This window comes from Erinaceus europaeus, chromosome 17, assembly GCF_950295315.1.
Source record: "Erinaceus europaeus chromosome 17, mEriEur2.1, whole genome shotgun sequence".
In the NCBI taxonomy this organism is placed as follows: Eukaryota; Metazoa; Chordata; class Mammalia; order Eulipotyphla; family Erinaceidae; genus Erinaceus; species Erinaceus europaeus.
In genome coordinates, this window is record NC_080178.1 from 7,395,657 (window position 1) to 7,410,426 (window position 14,770).

General features: G+C 48.7%; 1 protein-coding gene and 1 pseudogene across 1 annotated transcript; both read right to left on the reverse strand.

Moving 5' to 3' along the window:
- Positions 1-1,304, reverse strand: LOC103110397 (small ribosomal subunit protein eS26-like; annotated as a pseudogene).
- Positions 1,305-3,630: 2,326 nt separating this feature from the next.
- TIMM10 (translocase of inner mitochondrial membrane 10) lies at positions 3,631-5,831 on the reverse strand. The gene is made up of 2 exons (XM_007519468.3): positions 5,674-5,831; positions 3,631-4,074 (listed from the first exon to the last, which is right to left on the reverse strand). Exons 1-2 carry the CDS (start codon positions 5,742-5,744, stop codon positions 3,873-3,875), a joined length of 273 nt encoding a protein of 90 aa, XP_007519530.1. The 5' UTR covers positions 5,745-5,831; the 3' UTR covers positions 3,631-3,872.
- Positions 5,832-14,770: the final 8,939 nt, after the last annotated feature.

Sequence of the window (14,770 nt, forward strand, 5' to 3'; positions counted from 1 at the left end):
CTACAATTGGTACTTGGGCTTTGGTGGCGGTGGTGGGGCAGCACCTGGAGGTTCACATCGTGGTGGAGGGTGCAGTCCTTCCTGGCTTCAGGAGGATTCCTGACCACCCTGCTGTTGAGTGTGTAACTCACACAGTAATGTAACTTCACATACAGTTTGGGAAGCACGTATGTGTCCAAGACACTTGCTTCGGAGATATCTCTGACTGTGGGGGCTTCTGCTATGTTCTGAATGACAAATTCTTTTTTTTTTTCCTCCAAGGTTATTGCTGGGGCTCCATGTCTGCACTACAAATCCACTGCTCCTGGAGGGCCATTTTTCTCCCTTTTGTTGCCCTTGTTTATCGCTGTTGTTATTGGATAGGACAGAGAGAAATGGAGAGAGGAGGGGAAGACAGAGAGAGGGAGAGATAGACAGACACCTGCAGACCTACTTCACCGCTTGCGAAGCGACTCCCCTGTAGGTGGGGAGCCTGGGGCTCAAACCCGGATCCATACGCCCATCCTTGCGCTTTGCGCCACGTGCGTTTAACCGGCTACCGCCGGACTCCCTGACAAACTTTTTCTTTTATATATTTATTTTCCCTTTTGTTGCCCTTGTTGTTTCTTATTGTTGTTGTTGCTGTCGTTGGATAGGACAGAGAAATGGAGAGAGGAGGGGAAGACAGAGAGGAGGAGAGAAAGATAGACACCTGCAGACCTGCTCCACCACCTGTGAAGCGACTCCCCTGCAGGTGGGGAGCCTGGGGCTTGAACCGGGACCCTTACACTGGTCCTTGAGCTTTGCTCCACATGAGCTTATCCCGCAGCGCTACCGCCTGACTCCCGCCTGACAAACTTCTTAATGGTCCTGTCCTTGGGCGCACACATTGGACGCTGCTGGAGCAGCGGATAGACCGCACGTGGTCACAGCCTTTTGGGGGCACAGCCATTGTTCCTTCTTTTCTTGGTCATCTTGGAAACGAGGACCTGCTAAGTTGTCTGGCCTTTCTAAAGTCTACATCTCCCTTTGAGAAAAATGCATCATGGGGGCCGGGTGGTGGTGCACGCAGTTAAACACACATAGTGCTAAGCTCAAGGACCCCAGGCAAGGATCTGGGGTTGAGCCCCCGGCTCCACACTGTAGGGGCGAAGCTTCACAAATGGCGAAGCAGGTCTGCAGGTGTTTCTCCTTTCTCCCCCTCCTCTCTCTGCCCCAGTAAAAAAATATATAAATAAATAAAAGCACGCCAGGAGCAGTGGATTCGTGGTTCAGGCACCGAGAGCCATCTCCCTATCACTCTTCCTAGCTTAGGACTTTTTGCTTAATAGGCTCCAGAAGTGCTGCTCCCGTGAGCGGACTGCGCCACCTGTCGACCCAAACTGGTACTTCCACAGCTTACATCAAACAGAGGGTAGAAAAGACAGCATAAGGATTAAGCAAAAAGACATACATGCCTGGGTGGAGGTGGGGGTGGGATATATATACATATAATCAGCCCGTATCTGTGACCTTGAGACAACGACTCCAGTTTCCAAGTAAGGGGATGGATGGAGGACACAGAACTCTGGTGGTGAGAACCCTGTGGAATTATACCCCCATTAAATTGTAATTTTGTATTCAGTATTGTCACTACTAAAAATAAATAAATAAATAAATAAAATACTTTCATGCCTGAGGCTCTGAGGTCCCAGGTTCAATTTCCTGCACCACCATAAGCCAGAGCTGAGCAGTGAGTGCTCTGGTTAAAATAAAAAAAAAACTCAACACACGACAGGGACAGAAAGGTGACAGTACTGACATTTAATACTTCAGTAAGAGAATTTAAGCACTCTTCTAAGTGCTGTAGTTACTAATATTTAACTTCCACAACCACTCCTTGAGGTAGGTAGGTCCCATTTTCATTTTTAAAAAATATTCCCTTTTGTTGTCCTTGTTTTATTGTTATAGTTATTGATGGTGTTGTTGTTGGATAAGACAGAGAGAAATGGAGAAGAGAGAGGGGGAGAGAAAGACACTTGCAGACCTGCTTCACCGCCTATGAAGTGACTCCCCTGCAGATGGGGAGCCGGGGGCTCCAACCGGGATCCTTCTGCCAGTCCTTGCGCTTTGTGCCGCGTGCACTTAACCCCCATTATCATTTTTAATGGGGTTAACCTGGACACAGGGCAGTTAAGTGATCACACACAGCAGAAAGGAAAAAAAAACTCACCTCAAACTCACTGCCTTCTCTGCTCTACACCCAATGACCCGGTGAGGTTACACCCCAAGACAGTCCCCCTCCCCCCTCCAAAAGCCCACTGTGAAGAAATGGCTATCATGACAGTGGTGTCAAACCAGAGTCCCCTTTCAAGAGCTGCCCCCTTCTCCAAGCTCAGGCCGGGAACCGATGTGGTCTTGAAGTGAGGCAGCGAAGGCAGCTGGCAGGCCTACTGCTTCACAACTATGACTGCAACGACCAGCCCCCAGTGCCTCTGTCCCTTCTAGCACCTTCTGGCCAGCTGGGTGAATGAGATTAGGCTCATTCTGCGGAGCAGAGAGCGGACCCTCATTCAGACACACACTGAGCTTGGTGGTTCACAATCACTCCCTGCACAGGCAAAAGGGGGTCCCTTCACCTGCTTCCAGACTGTCAAGAAACTGGCCACTTCTTCCTTCAGTCCCACCTACTTTCATCCTCTCAGTCATCCTTCCCTGTTGTTTTTGAAAATGCCTGTCTCCTCTAAGTTTTAAGTTGTTAAACACACATATATACCCAGATATCTGCACACACACTTCTTCAGCAGGTTCTATGCTCCGGTCATTTTACTCTAAATGCTTTTCATGTATTATCTTAGAAGTTTTCATGGGCCCCAGGAGGCTGGTTTACAGAACCTTGTTCCTCGTACTTGAAGTGCTGGGTTCAGTCCGCAGCAGGTCTCGGCCTCTCACACGCACATTACAAAACAGACATACAGACCGGGGGGGTGGCGTAGTGGACACTGTGTTGGACTCAGCACAAAGCCCCTAGTTTGATCCTTGGCATCGTTATGTACCAATGGTGCTGCTCAGCTCTAGCTTATGGTGGCAAATGTAGGGGATTGAACCTGGCATGTTTTGCTTTGTGCCTCCAGGGTTATCGCTGGTGCTTGGTGCCTGCCTGCACTATGAATCCACTGCTCCTGGAGGCCATTTTGTTGCCCTTGTTGTCATTGTTATTGTTGTTACTGCTGCTGTTGTTGCTGCTGGATAGGACAGAGAAGAGATCAAGAGAGGTGGGGAAGACAGAGAGGAGAGAAAGACAGACACCAGCAGACCGCTTGTGAAGCGACCTCCCTGCAGGTGGGGGGCCGGAGGCTCAAACCAGGATCCTTACGCCAGTCCCTGCACTTGGCACCATGTCCGCTTAACCCACTGCATTACCACCCTGCCCCCGGTATGAGTCTTTTTGCATAACCAGAATGCTACCCCTTAAGACAGCAAGGAAAACAAGACAAGCAAACAAAACACACTAGCCTAACGATAGCCGTATTTTACAGACAAGGAAGCCTGTGGTCGCATAGCAAAGGCTGAGCTGGGGAACAAGCCCAAGCCATGGTCAGCCTAGATGCCCTGCTGGTAGAAGCGTCGCCGCCTTTACTCCCCGGCGTCAGTACACTGCTTTGCGCTGAGTGGCTGTCGTCACGCTTGTTTTAATATATATATATGTACACACACACATACACAGTCCCATTCCAGTGTGACAAACATTCCTTCTTCACCCAGGACAGAGCTCCACCACACTCCAGGCTCCTGGACTCTCCAGAAAGCCGGATCTGGGTAGTCTTCACAGATAACACCCGCGGGGGCCCTCTGATTAGCCAGGTGGGAAGGGGCCGAGTGCACCGTGGGCTGTGAGCTGCCTGAGCGCTCGCTCACGCAGGCCCAGAGCCCTGCTGCACCCTCTTCATCAGCTCCTCGTCCTGCATCGACAGCTCCGTCAGCTTTTTGCCCATCCGCTCGTGGATGTCCAAGTACTTAGACACGCACCGATCCAAGCACACGGACTCGCCCTTGGACAGCTCGGCTTCCTTGTAGTGGGGAGGCACACACTTCCGGTGGCAGGCGCTGGTCATCCTGGGGCAGGAGGAAGGACACGGGCAGGTCAGCTGCAGCCCCGTGGCCCGGCAGGGGCCTCCCCACCGTTCCTCCTCTGCTGTGCTGACGTCACCTCCCCGGAAGGTGGTGGAAAACTTCAGCCTGTGTCTCAGCCACTTGGGGAACTCCTTCAGATCGGCGCCTTGTCTGAGCCCGTGTCTATTTAATTTTGCGCGTGCCAGTGGGCCGAGTGTTAGCTGTGCACAAGCCTCACAGTGAGTGCTCGATGTGGACTGGTATCCCTGCCATGTCATATAAGCCAACGAGGCGTAAGCAGTACCCCACTAGCAGGCAGAGGGCTATGGGTGAGGTGGGGTGCACCCAGTGAAGCGCACACACTGCTGGGGGAAAGCAGTGCTGCAGGTCTCTTCTCTGCCCCCCCCCTGCTGTCTCTGTCCAATAAACTGTAATGTCTTTAGAGCTAGAAATGAACCTTTGTAGTCTGACTGTATAAAGTACATTTAAAAGTTATTCTCATACGGAAGATCCACAGCAAACCAATTAATCAGAGAGGACACCAGCTGGTCCAGGAGGTGGCACAGTGGATAAAGCACTGGACCCTCAAGCATGAGGTCCCAAGTTCAATCCCTGGTAGCACATGTACCTGAGTGATGTATGCCCTCCCCAAGCCCCACTAATAAATAAAATCTGGGGGCCGGGCGGTAGCGCAGTGGGTTAAACGCGCATGGCGTGAAGCACAAGGAACAGCGTAAGGATCCCGGTTCCAGCCCCCAGCTCCCCACCTGCAGGGGAGTCGCTTCACAGGCGGTGAAGCAGGTCTGCAGGTGTCTATCTTTCTCTCCCCTCTTCCCCTCCTCTCTCCATTCCTCTTTGTTCTATCCAACAACAATGACAGCAATAACAACAATAACAACAATAAACAAGGGCAACAAAAAGGGGAAAAAATAGCCTTCAGCAGTGGATTCCTAGTGCAGGCACTGAGCCCCAGCAACAACCTTAAAGGCAGAAAAAAAAAAAAAAAAAAAAACCAACTCCTAAATTCTTAAAAAAAAAAAAAAAAAAAAGGAAGGAAGAAAGGAAAGTATGCCCGGTAGGTGTGTGCGGTGGAGTAAGAAGCATTAAGTACGGGGCCAGGTGGTGGCACACCTGACTGAGGGCACACGTCACAGTGCTCGAGGACTCAGGTTCCAGCCCCTGGCCCCCACCTGCAGGGGGAAAGCTTTGCGAGTGAAGCAGGGCTGCAGGCGTCTCTCCGTCTCTACCTCCCCCAACCCCTCCAGTTCTGGCTGTGTCTACACACACACACACACACACACAAAAAAAAAAGATAAACAAAATGAATAAAAAGAAGCGTGAATTACTAAGTGGACGAGAATGTTAGGACTCAAACAGAGATGGTTCTCGTTCTCGGAAGCTAACCAGAGCCTGGATTAGCACCAATTCCAGCCCGATCGCAATGCCCAACGTCTTCTGGGGGCTCCGCCTTCACCCCACCAGCATGGACCGCGGGAACCGGAGGAGGGCAGGCCGGGCATCAGATGCCACCAGACCCGGAGCGGCAGGCGGCGCCCCCCCCCCCAGACTCCCCAGGACCAAGGCGGCAGAGCCGGCCCTCACCTGTTGTACATATCTGCCATCATCTCCACCTCCAGCTCCGCCGCCAGCTGCTGGGCCCTGAGCGGATCCATCTCGGCCTGGCCACCTGGTTCTGGGAGCAGACGGCACCCCTAGCGCCCGCCCTGGAGGTGCGGGTGGGGGCAGAGGACTCGGGGCACCGACCTCGGGGAGCCCCGGCACGCCCACCTCACCGCGGCGCAAACCGAGGCCTCTAAGGAAGGGAGAGAAACACGGGGCCGGGCGTGCACATAGTACAAAGCGCAAGGGCCGCCTCGGGGGTCCGGGTTCAAGCCCCAGGCTGCGGGGGAGGGGGGGGGGGCAAACGCTTCACCAAGTGGTGGAGGTCTGCAGGTGTCTGTCTCTGTGTGTCTCCCTCCTGTCTGTCTGTCTCTCCCCTCCTCTCCTGTGTCTCTCTCCCCATCCCTCCTGTTTGTCTCTCTCTCCCCATCTGTCTGTCTCTCTCCCCTCCCCTCCTGTTCGTCTGTCTGTCTCTCTCTCCTTTCCCCTCCTGTCTGTCTCTCTCCCCTCCTGTCTGTCTGTCTGTCTCTCTCTCTCTCTCCCCGTCCTCCTGTCTGTCTGTCTCTCTCTCCCCTCCTGTCTGTCTCTCTCCCCTCCTGTCTTTCTGTCTCTCTCTCTCTTCCCTCTCCTCCTGTCTCTCTCTCCCCTCCTGTCTGTCTGTCTCTCCCCGTCCTCCTGTCTGTCTGCCTCTCTCTCTCTTCCCTCTCCTCCTGTCTCTCTCTCCCCTCCTGTCTGTCTGTCTGTCTCTCTCTCTCCCCGTCCTCCAGTCTGTCTGTCTCTCTCTCCGCCCTCCTGTCTGTCTGTCTTTCTCTCTCCGTCCTCCTGTCTGTCTGCCTCTCTCTCTCTTCCCTCTCCTCCTGTCTCTCTCCCCTCCTGTCTGTCTGTCTCTCTCTCTACCCCATCCTCCTGTCTGTCACTCTCTCCCCGTCCTCCTGTCTGTCTCTCTCTCCGTCCTCCTGTCTGTCTGCCTCTCTCTCTTCCCTCTCCTCCTGTCTGTCAGTCTCTCTCCCCTCCTGTGACACATTCTCTCCTTTCCCCTCCTGTCTGTCTGTCTCACTCCCCTCCCTCCCGTCTGTCTCTCACCCTCTCCTCTCAATTTCTCTGTCCTATCCAACGAAATGCACGAAGCAAAAACCAAAACACCCTCTGGCTCAAGGTCACACGGCGCGTCCCCTGCGGGGCTGAAGTCGAACCCCGGTTCTGCCCCCCCCCCCCGGTCACCTCTCCCGGGAGAGGATGGAGGGACCAGCCCCGAACACGCCAAGCCGAGGGCCCGAACCTCCCCGGCTCGTGGGTTTTCAACCAGACACGAAGCTCTGTCAGGCGGCTCCTAGGGCTGCACCTCCGACGGCGACGCCATGGAGTCGCCTGCAGGCCAGAGGCCACTCACCACAGCCGGGGGGAGGCAGAACACAGCCGCTCCGGGTGGCCCCAGCTCCTGGTAGACTCGAGAAAACTCAGCCCCGGCGCCCAGGTAGGTTCGGGCGGAAGCACGTGGGTCTCTTCCGGGAAGGAAGTCCCGCCCCCTGGCTCCGGACTCGCTTCCGGAGTCAAGAACCAATGAGGCTGCACGGGGAGGAAGGCTGTTACCATAGAGAGGGAACCTCCCGCCCTGAAGGCTAAGGCGACTTGCAAGTGCTAGAGGGGACACCAAAATATCATAGAGACCTAGGTGCGGTGCAGAGCGCCCGCAGCCTGGTTAGAGTACAAATGCCCCAGGTGGGAGGTTGGGGCTTATTGGTTGTGGTGGGAGAGATCTGGCGGTGGAGCTCATTGAACCTCCAGTTTGTGCTGGAGTTTATATCGCAACAAGGGGGAAGAATGCAGTTTTCAGTTTGTGCTGTACTTTTCACCTGAAGCTCTTTTTTTTTTTTTTTTCTTAATCTTGATGCTCAGACCTTACCTCTTGCCAACTAAATCAACGGTCTCTGGAAGTAGGATTTAGGCATCAGGCAGATGTTTTAATTCCCCTTGAACATTTCTTTGCACAAGCCCACTCTGAGAAGCAAAACTCTCTAGGGACTCTGCAAACACAGTTGAGAGTTGTGTGCAGGTTGCAGGGATCCACAAGACAAGGCTTCCTGCTTCCAGCAAAGCCAGACAAGGACTGGCTGCATATCATTCCACTATTGTTAGACTCCTGGCAGCCACCTAACTGCAACTGGGTGAAAGATGAGAGGACCTGTGAACTCTTCCAAGACTTAAATATATGCCTGATGTCCCAAACTCAATCCCCAACACCACCATAAACCAGAGTTGAGCGCTGCTATCGTCCCTATCCTCTGTGTGTGTGTGTGTCTCTCATTAAAATAAATAAAATATATTTTTAAAAAAGATATAAATGTGTTTATTGGCCCACACACAGCAACAACCACAAAGACATTTCAGTTCCTTGGCTTCTCAGGGAATTGACCAGAAAATAGCATTTAGCAGATGCAAGCTAGGGGCTGAGAGGTGGTACACCAAGTAGAAAAGACATATTACCATACTCAAATATCCAGGCTCAAGTCCCCCAGTCACCACCTATGGAGGAAAACTTCAAGAGTGGTGAAGCAATGCTGCAAGGTGTCTTTCTTCCTTCCCTTTCAACTACTCTCTGTCTCTACCCAATAAATAAATAAGTTAATAATAATAGTAATAATAAAGAAGATGCAAGTTAGTGATACCAGGGTACTCTGCCCATTGGAGAAAGTGGAATGGATACTTGATACGACGCTCATCCTATGCCTCCCTAATTATCAAAAAAAAAAAAAAAAAAAAAAGCCCAGATTTTAAACCCTGGACCTCCTCACTGATCTAAACACTTATCTTTGTCATACCCTGTGCACTAGTGTCTCAGAATTTAGGTATAATATTCATACAATAAAACGTGTAAGCTTGTGGTCCGGGAAGTGGCACAGTGATAAAGCTTTGGACTCTCAAGCATGAGGTCCTGAGTTCAATCCCTGGCAGCACATGTGCCAGAGTGATGTCTGGTTCTTTCTCTCTCCTCCTATCTTTCTCATTAATAAATAAATAAAATCTTTGGTCAGGGGTAGATAGCATAATGGTTATGCAACAGACTGTCATGCCCAAGGCTTCGAAGTCCCAGGTTCAATCCCCTGCACCACCATAAACCAGAGCTGAGCAGTGCTCTTTTAAAAAAAAAAAAAAAGTGTAAGCTGCAGGAATCTTGCTTTGTTCTCATTTATTTTTAGCAGAGCTGGAACCTAGTGCATGCACATTTTCACCACTTAGAGCTGGCTTTTTTTTTTTTCATTCAGAGAGACAGGGAAAGAGACACATAATAGTACAGGGACTTTCTCTTATCTCCCACTGAGGGTGACAATTTTGGACCATTTGGGTGGGTGAGACAGCATAATGGCTATGCAAACAGACTCTCATGTCTGGGTTAAAGCCCCCAGTCCCCACCCGCAGAGGGAAAGTTTTTCACAAGTGGTGAAGCAGTGCGGCAAGTGTCTCTCTGTTTCTCCCCATCTCCCCCTCCCCTCTTAATTTCTGGCTGTCTCTATCCAATAAATAAATAAAGATAATAAAAATTAAAAATAGAGGGGCTGGGTGGTGGTACACTTGGTTGAGTGCACATGTTACCATGTGCAAGGACCTGGTCCCCCCCGAAGGTAAGAAATTCACATGCAATGAAGCAGTGCTGCAGGTGTATCTCTCTCTCTCTCTCACTCTCCCTGTCTATCTCCTCCTTCCATTTCAGTTTCTGCTTGTCTCTATCCAAAAAAAATTTTTTTTAATTTAAAAGAATGGAAATATCATGGAGGAATAACATGAGCTCTTATAGAGGAGTTTGCTGCCTTTATGGAACTTTTATTGGATGTCCTAAGAGGTTCCATACTGTCCAGTTCCATTTAAATAACATCCTGAAAATGATAAATTAGAGATTAAAATTATATTATGTGATGTTATATTATATTATTATGAAAATTATAGAGTTGAAGAAGAGGTTAAAGGTTACCCAGACCACACCCATTTGAGCACACACCTTATTATGCTCAAGGACCTGGGTTCAAGCCCCCGGTCCCCACCTACTGGTGGAAACTTCAGGAGCAGAGAAGCAGAGGTGTAGATGCCTTTCTTTCTCTTTCCCTATTTACTCTTCCCCCTCTCAATTTTTCTCTGTCCTATCAAAGCCAAGGGAAAAAAATTACCCAGGTTAAGAGCTGGTGGGGAAATGGGAACAGGTTACCATGCCAGTAAGAGGGTAGCACAGAGGAAAGCTTTGTGGTGATAAAACCCTGATTGTTGTGATAAGACGTCATGGATCTGTGCACACATCTTGTGCCACTGCCAGTTTCCTGGCTCTGTATTGCGTGTAATCATGTAAAAGTTAACCTTTAGTGGGAACTAGGTGGAAGTTCAAAGGACCTCTCTGTATTATTTGTGCAATATTCCATTTAAAAAAGTTTAAATCACTACCCTTCCCCAAATACAAAAATTAACAAGAGGGATAGAGAGAAGCTTTGAGGTCCTTTACACGATAGTGGCAATGGACCTAAGTTGGGGGTGACAGTGTTTGCAGACACCTGTCACAGGGAGATGAGACATTGTACCCATGTGTCAACAACCTCACTGTAAACCATTAACTACCCAATAAAGTAGGGAAAGGGGGGTTGGGGAGAAGGGGATGGAGGAGAAGAAAGAGGAAGTGTGGGGGCAGAGGAGGAGAAAAGAAAACACTGGAGCTGTGGAGCAGTGCTATAGGTGTGTGTTTTCTCTGTGCCTCTCTCTCTCTCTCTTTCTCTCCCTCTGTCTCTTCCCATCTCTATTTCTATCTCTTACCTGCTATCAAAGATTAAAACAAAAATTAAAATGACCACCAGAAGTAATGGAGTTGCCCTGTAGACACTGGGCTGTAGTGATAACACTCATGACAAAAAAGATGAAGATAAGGAGGAAGGGAAGGGAGAAAAAAGGAAGGAAGGGAGGGAGAGAGGGGATTGGGAAGTGGTGCACCCAGTTGAGCACATGCATTACCATGTTCAAGGAACTGGGTTCAAACGTGCAGGGAGAAAGCTTCTCAGGCCATGAAACTGTGCTGCAGGTGTCTCTTTTTCTCTTTCCCTCTCTACCTCTCCCCTCTTTATTTCTGTCTGTCTCCATCCAGTAGATAATTAAGACATAAAAAGAGGGGTGGAGGGTAGATAGCATAATGGTCATGCAAACAGACTCTCATGCCTGAGGCTCCAAAGTCTCAGGTTCAATCCCCCACAACACCATAAGCCAGAGCTGAGCAGTGCTCTGGTTAAAAAAAAAAAAAAAAAAAAAACAGGGAGTCAGGCGGTAGCCTAGTAGGTTAAGCGCATGTGGCACAAAGCCCAAGGACCAGCGTAAGGATCTGGGTTCGAGCCCCTGGCTCCCCACCTGCAGGGGAGTTGCCTCACAGGCAGTGAAGCAGGTCTGCAGGTGTCTGTCTTTCTCTCCCCCTCTCTGTCTTCCCCTCCTCTCTCCATTTCTCTCTGTCCTATCCAGCAACAATGACATCAATAATAGCTACAACAATAAAAACAACAAGGGCAACAAAAGGGAACAAATAAATAAATTTAAAAAAAAACACCACACACACATACACACACACATATATATATATAAAGAAAGAAATCATTGTTCTCATTTTCCTATTTTTAGATTTTTATTGGGCAGATTACAACATAGAGGGCACAGACTAGTGACTTTTCATGTACCTATTGCCAAAATATAATAATTATTAACACTTAGTCATATTTTCCTTATCTTTTGTTGCGACCCCAACAGGAATTTGGGACAATTAGCATAAAAATGACATCAGCCTGATACTGAGCACACTCACAAGGGAATGTGGGTTCAGGGACTATAGAACCAAGGATTTGCAGCAGCTCAATCCCAATTGGATTATCTTCATCACAACACTCAGTTGGTGGAACCCCAGACTGATCCTGATCTCTTCACATGGTGAGCTTGGGTAGCTTAGTTGCAGACTTTGGACTTCTGCCTGTTTTCTTAGCTAGACTTTCCCCCTCATATTCACAGTGATTTTTTTAAATTAATTAATTTATATTCCCCTTTGTTGCCCTTACTGTTTTTTTTACTGTTGTTGTAGTTATTATTGTTGTTGTTGTTGTTGATGTTGTCATTGTTGGATAGGACAGAGAGAGAGGAGGGGAAGACAGAGAGGGAGAGAGAAAGGTAGACAGCTGCAGACCTGCAGGTGGGGAGCCGGGGGCTCAAACCACGATCTTTATGCTAATCCTTGTGCTTCGCACCACATGCACTTAACCCACTATGCTACTGCCCGACTCCCTCACAGTGATTTTTATGAATCTTTTGTTTAACCTTAAATGGAGCCACGTGTTGTTTACAACAATCCTTTTTAAAAAATTCTGACAGAAAATTCTGACAGAAAATTCTGACAATACCATTTTCAGACCCTCAGAACCATAGTAATTTTGGAACTGAAAGGAAATTGAAAAATTACAATTTCTCAAGTGTTTTTTTAAATTTTTTAATTATCTTTATTTATTTATTGGATAGAGACACCCAGAAATTGAGAGGTGATAGGGATAGAGATACACCTGCAACATTGTTTCACCACGCGCAAAGCTTTCCCCCTGCAGATGGGGACTGGGTGGGGAAGGGGCTTGAACCCTGGGTCCTTGCTCAGTGTCACATGTGTGCTCAACCAGGTGCACTACCACCTGGCCCCACAAGGGTTTTTTTTTCTTTTTTTCTTTTTTTTCCCACTGTGGTAAGAACACCTCAGGTGTGATCAATCTATGAAAGTTTAAATGCTCGACACCTGCAGCGCTGTACAGCAAAAGATTTGCTAACATTTTTGATAACCAAAACTGTATACCCACTGGACAGACAGCCACCAGCCCCATCCCTCTAGTCTATGGGAGATCACTGTGGTGTTTTTATTGATGGTGGTATTGTTTTCACCTGGTCTGAGATGGCGTCTTTGCCTCTTGAATCTCAGATAACTGGGAATTGGGGGGAAGCAACTGACTTTGTTAAGTTGCTTCTTTTTATTTTATTCTATTTATTTATTTTCCCTTTTGTTGCCCTTGTCTTTTTTTTTATTGTTGTTGTAGTTATTATTGTTATTGAGGTCATCATTGTTGGATAGGACAGAGAGAAATGGAGAGAGGAGGGGAAGACAGAGAGGGGGAGAGAAAGAGAGACACCTGCAGACCTGCTTCACCGTTTGTGAAGCGACTCCCCTGCAGGTGGGGGGCCCGGGGCTCAAAGCGGGCTCTTTACGCCAATCCTTGTGCTTTGTGCCAAGTGCACTTAACCCGCCGCACTACCACCCAACTCCCAAGTTGCTTCCTATAAAATACAGTTAACGGGGGAGTCGGGCTGTAGCCAGCGGGTTAAGCGCAGGTGGCGCAAAGCACAAGGACTGGCATAAGGATCCTGGTTCAAACCCCGGCTCCCCACCTGCAGGGGAGTCGCTTCACAGGTGGTGAAGCAGGGCTGCAGGTGTCTGTCTTTCTCTCCTCCTCTCTGTCTTCCCCTCCTCTCTCCATTTCTCTCTGTCCTATCCAAAAATGACAACAACAATAATAACTACAACAATAAAACAACAAGGGCAACAAAAGGGAATAAATAAATAAAATAAAATATATTTTTAAAATACAGTTAACGGGAGTTGGGCGGTAGCACAGTGGGTTAAGCGCACATGGTGCAAAGTGCAGGGACCAGCATAAGAATTCCGGTTCAAGCCTGCAGGGGAGTAGCTTCATAGGCAGTGAAGCAGGTCTGCAGGTGTCTGTCTTTCTCTCCCCGTCTTCCCTTCCTCTCTCCATTTCTCTCTGTCCTATCTAACAACAACAGCATCAATAACAACAACAGTAACTACAGCAATAAAACAACAAGGGCAACAAAAGGGAATAAATAAATAAATACAGTTAACATAGCCCAGCCTCCTGATAGCTCTTTGGAATCCAGAGACAACATCCCAAAGTGTTGACGTCTGTGAGCACTGTGTTGAACCTCTGGTTCCTCACCCTGCCCCACCCCAGATTTGCAGAGGGTTCAGCACAGTCCTCTTGGATGGGGTCTCAGTCCCAGAATAAAAGATGGATGCAGGGTTGTCACCTGGGGGACCCAATAGTTCATGACAGGTCCAGAGAAAACTGGAGTCATTCTATTTGCTTGACAGAAGATTGGCACAGTCTGAGGGTCTCATTGTTCACCTTCATGGCTGACACCCCACTCACTCAGAGTCAGCACCATCTTGCTCCTGGGTCATGGCTTTAGTCAATCCCTCAGTGAGGAGTTCCACGAACTCCTTTGATACTCCCTCTTCATTCGAGTCTCAAAATAGCAACCAGAGCGATCCTGTCAGAAACTAAAGTTAGATCCGTCACTTCACAACCTAAGACACTCCAGAGGCTTCTAGTCAAAAGTCAAATGTCCTCACAACAGCCTAGAACAGATTAATATTCTCTTCCCCCCTCCTTCCCTCCCTCCTCCCTGCCCTCCACCACCTTGTTCTCCTTTTGTTGTCCAGCTCCATTACTTGGGCTCAGTCAGGCTGTTCTTTCTGTTCATTAAACAGGCCAAGACTTTCTATTTGTCTACAATCCCACTGACTAAAATGCCACCCCCTACACACACACACACACACACACACACACACACACACACCTGCATACTTCATTCACTCACTCTCACTCAAATCCTTTGAGGTTTTTTTGTTTGTTTATTTGTTTGTTTGTTTTTAGATGTCTAGGTTTTTGGACAGGGAAGAGAGCATAATGGTTATGCAAACAGACTCTCATGCCTGAGGCTCCAAAGTCCCAGATACAATCCCAGCCCCACTCCCACCCCTACCCCACCCCCACCACCATAAACCAGAGCTGAGCAGTGCTCTGGTGTGTTTCTCTCTGTGCTCCTCTCTTTCTGCGTCTCTCTCAAAAATAAAAATAATAAAATATTTTTACAAAGAGGTCTAGATTTTTAAAAAATAATATTTATTTATTCCCTTTTGTTGCCCTTATTTTATTGTTGTGGTTATTATTGTTGTTGATGTCGTCATTGTTGGATAGGACAGAGAAATGGAGAGAGGAGGGGAAGACAGAGAGGG

Coding starts and splice junctions, on each gene's coding strand:
- TIMM10 (XM_007519468.3), bottom strand. CDS start 5,744: ATGGATCCGCTCAGGGCCCAGCAGCTGGCGGCGGAGCTGGAGGTGGAG. Junction 4,075..5,673: donor ATGGCAGATATGTACAACAG/GTGAGGGCCGGC, acceptor CTCCTGCCCCAG/GATGACCAGCGCCTGCCACC.